Source organism: Arachis ipaensis, chromosome B09 (genome assembly GCF_000816755.2).
Source record: "Arachis ipaensis cultivar K30076 chromosome B09, Araip1.1, whole genome shotgun sequence".
Classification (NCBI taxonomy): domain Eukaryota; kingdom Viridiplantae; phylum Streptophyta; class Magnoliopsida; order Fabales; family Fabaceae; genus Arachis; species Arachis ipaensis.
Window position 1 is genome coordinate 95,126,969 of NC_029793.2, and position 4,074 is coordinate 95,131,042.

The 4,074-nt window shown below is 32.5% G+C and overlaps 1 protein-coding gene across 1 annotated transcript; it reads right to left on the bottom strand.

The window, feature by feature from the left end:
• Positions 2,465–3,430, bottom strand: LOC110266888. Its single transcript, XM_021111933.1, has one exon. The coding sequence runs from the start codon at positions 3,428–3,430 to the stop codon at positions 2,465–2,467; it is 966 nt and encodes a 321-aa protein (XP_020967592.1).

Consider the following 4,074-nt stretch of genomic DNA (forward strand, 5'->3'; position numbering starts at 1 on the left):
TAAAGCTTTTCAAGTTCATTTACATTTCCGTTTTAGATCCGGTTCAATTCAAGTCACCTTCTACTTGTCTGATTAATGCAATTTACTTTTCCTTGTTTAAATTCTGAAAACCCACTTCCCAATTCCCTTTACAATTCAAGCCATTTACATTTCTTGCACTTTAAGATTCTGCAATTTACATTTCTTGCGTTCTAAGTTTCTGCCATTTAATTTCTTGTTCTTTAAGATTCAGCACTTTAAATTTCAGTTCTCTTTAATTTCATGCAATTTACCCATTCCCTTTACTTCCCATGCAATTTAAATTCTGCAAATCACAATTCACTCAACCAAATCTTGATTCGCTTGACTAAATCAACCACTAAACTAAAATTGCTCACTTCTTCAAGCCCTGTGGGATCGACCTCACTCCCGTGAGTTATTATTACTTGATGCGACCCGGTGCACTTGCCGGTGAGTTTTGTGTCGGATCGTTTTCCGCACATCACCCAACATCCTTCACCTTCTTCCTCTTCTGAACCTTGCTTACATCTTATACGTTAGCACTTGTTTGATTATATAAAATATTATATTCACAAAAAAGATCAGCCGCTATATAAATTGTGTATAAACATATGATGTGACATTTAACTCATATTCTATATAGATAACTGATTTCATAACTTAATTTTAATGCAATATATCATATTAATTAATTGAATGTAAAATTGGGAACTTGCCTTTCAATTAACTTTCTTGATTAAGCGGAGGAGTGTTGGATCAACTGTGATTCTTTGATTTCTCCAAAAGTAAGCAGCCAGCATCTGACACGGTTTTTCTTTGTCAGCCTTTAGAAACTTCATGAATCCTTGAATATAATATAAGTGAATCCTGTAGCAGACATTGGGTTTAAAAAAATAAATAAAAATAATTTAAGTTTAATGCAGTATTTTGCATTCAAATACAATGGTAAGATACCTTAAGCACTCGATCATGTGTTGTCAACCAACAACAAAACACGAATCCCTGTATAGCAATATGAATCTGCAACAAATGATCGCACAAATTTGGACCATCATTTAACAAATATGTATTAATACACTCAACAAGCTTGGGTGATATCTTTCCCTCTTCCCTAAAGAAAGAAACCAAGATAGGACATTTTGTATCTAAGTAGAAAATAATAGTAGAGATATAGTTAAGATAAAATGGAAGCTATATAACAGCACATGATCAATAAATAGATCCTAACATACCCCTTAACAAGGTCTTCTCTTATACTATTAGGATAGTCCCTAGGAGAATTTTCCAAAAGAGAATGAAGTGCCAATATATAGCGGAAGACCTCCTCCTTGGAAGTATAATGACTAATTTTTTTCACATTCAAGCTTGCTTCAACTGTCTCAATGTATAAAAACACCAACTCTTGCAAAAAAAAAAAGAAAGAATACAAACAATTAATGAATATATAAGATTAAAATGATCATCTTTGACGAGATGTAAAGATAATGCATGCCTCAATTACAGAAACTTACTGCAAAGATAATAGAGTGAATGAATTTTTTAGAAGCAATGATGACTCTCTTAGGGGTAATCTACGTTATATAACTTATTCTAATTCTGAAAAAAAGTTGAGAATGCCACCCATTAGCAAACTGAAAATTGAACTAACAGGAAGAAAGGAATGAAATGATTGTTTAGATGACATAATGGTACTTAACATTGACAATTGGAGACCTTGAAATCTTCCAAAGTAGAGAAATTAGTGTTGATGATAACATTGAGAACAAGAATACTCATCTCAAAGATGAACCAAAATATGTGACTTCATTGTTAGCACTGATCCACCTATGCTTTCTACTAACATCGGCTACCTGTTTAACAATGTTGTAAAGAAAAGTTCTTAGGATATAATAATCAATCTACTAAATCAAAACTATAAACAAGAACAACAAACAAAACTTCCTATATATACTATAACACTACAAGAACCTGAAAAGATCATAATATACTCAAGGAATTGAACTTGAATAGATCAAACAAAAAATTCATTATAATGAACTATTAAATTCATTGCTTGTAAATATATAGTGGCCAAATATATAGTATAGTTGTTGCCACTTGCAGTATGACACGAAATAGGAAAAATGCTATTATCAGGAGAGTCTAATCTATGCTATGATCAGATTTAATTTACAGGGAGCAAATAAGACACAGTATCATTTCAACGAACAAGAATTAATACAATGATTATAATTTTGTAGTGACGTTCGATTGTGATTATGATTTGAATCTAAATATAAATTCGCAAGGACGGAGGTTTTGTCCCACTTGCGTTGTCGACATTGTGCAGTGGCGGAACCAGAAATTTCATAAGAGGGGGCCAATTAAATATAAAATATAACAAAAAATTAACAAAATATGATTTGTAGCATATATATCAAAAAAGTAATTATATTATATAAAAGTCAATATTCAACTACATACTTTAAGATTTTGATATTTTTAAACTTGCTCGACGATGCTTCATGGAACTAAAATCATCAATTATCATCTCTGAAGTGAATTTTGAAGCAATTTCCTTTTCAATATATACAATCATACAATCTGCTAAAAATTCATCTTCCATCTTGTTTCGAAGCCTTGTTTTAATAATCTTCATAGCTGAAAAGGCCCGTTCAGTTGTTGCTGTTGTCACAGGAAGAGTCAAAACAAGACGAATTAATCTATCAATTAAAGGATATATATTTGATTTTCCTGTCTCTGTCAATTTTTGACACAATTCAGCAAGAGTAGACAAATTCTGAAAATCTGGAGCTTTAACCACATCAAGTTCATAATGTTGTAACTCATAATCTAATTGAATCTTTTCTTGCTTAGAAAAATCTAAAGAATAGAAATTCTTTGCAAGATTGTATATGTTGCAAACACTGAATAACTTGAAAGCATCTTTAGGATCTAAAGATGTACTCAATATGAGGAGCTCGGTTGCTTGCTCACTAAATCTACTATTTAGCTCTTTCAATTGAAAATCTATCACGCTAGTAAAAATGTCAACACGATAGTGGTGTTCAACAGTGACAACATCCTTTTTACGACGAGACCGAATTATGTCACTAAAAGAAGCACCCATATCAGGTATCTGAATAGCATGATCATTGCAGAAAGAACTAACTTTCTCCAAAAGTGCTCCCCAACTACTATCTCTTAACTGTTGAATCAATGACTTTGTACTAGAAATCAGATGCATAGCATTCAAAATGTCTTGAGATTTTCGTTGGAATGCTTGACAAAGTTTATCAGTGATTCCCATGATTTCTTTCATCATATGCAAAATGAAAACAAAATCAAATGATAATAAAGATTTAAGAGCATAAGTAGCATCACCACATTGAGAATATGTAGATCCATTAGTAGCCAAATCTTCCAGAACTGAAGTTGTTGCTCCAAACATACGTAAAAGGCTACAAATTGAGTTGAAGTGAGAGCTCCACCTGGTATCTCCTGATCTTTTTAATGTGCCAATTTGATTTGCTCCCCTTCCTGTTTCAATTTGATTAGTTGCAACTAAATGGGAAATTTCAGTTGCATAAGCAGATCGTAATTCATCATTGCGTTGCAAAAAGAGCACACAACATTGATAATGTTACTCAAACTTTGGAAAAAAGCATGAACATCAACTTCTGGCGATAAAAATGCAGATAAAAATGCACAATCTTTCCATTATTCACTTTTTTCCAATTGCGAAATCCTCCTGATGTGAATGGACTTGATTTTCTAGAAAATAAATAGCATGGAAGACAAAATGCAGCATCCACTTCTGGCGAATATTCTAGCCAAGAAAAACTCTTAAACCAATGAGCTTTGAAACGACGAGGATGACTTTCTAGACCAGAAAGAGGGTACTCATCCATAATAAATTGATATGGTCCAAAATTTATGTATGCTCTACGGATTTCATCTTGTTGATTGATAGGATAATTCCAAATTTGCAGACGCTTTCCAGGATCACGCATCAATGTATCAATATTAACTTGATCTATTTCAGTCCTTGTTATTTTGGAAGCAGGGGGTTGAATATCTTGCTCAACAAGTTGT

What these genes read in the sequence shown, in the direction of transcription:
- LOC110266888 (XM_021111933.1), bottom strand. Translation starts at nt 3,430, where the DNA reads ATGTTTGGAGCAACAACTTCAGTTCTGGAAGATTTGGCTACTAATGGA.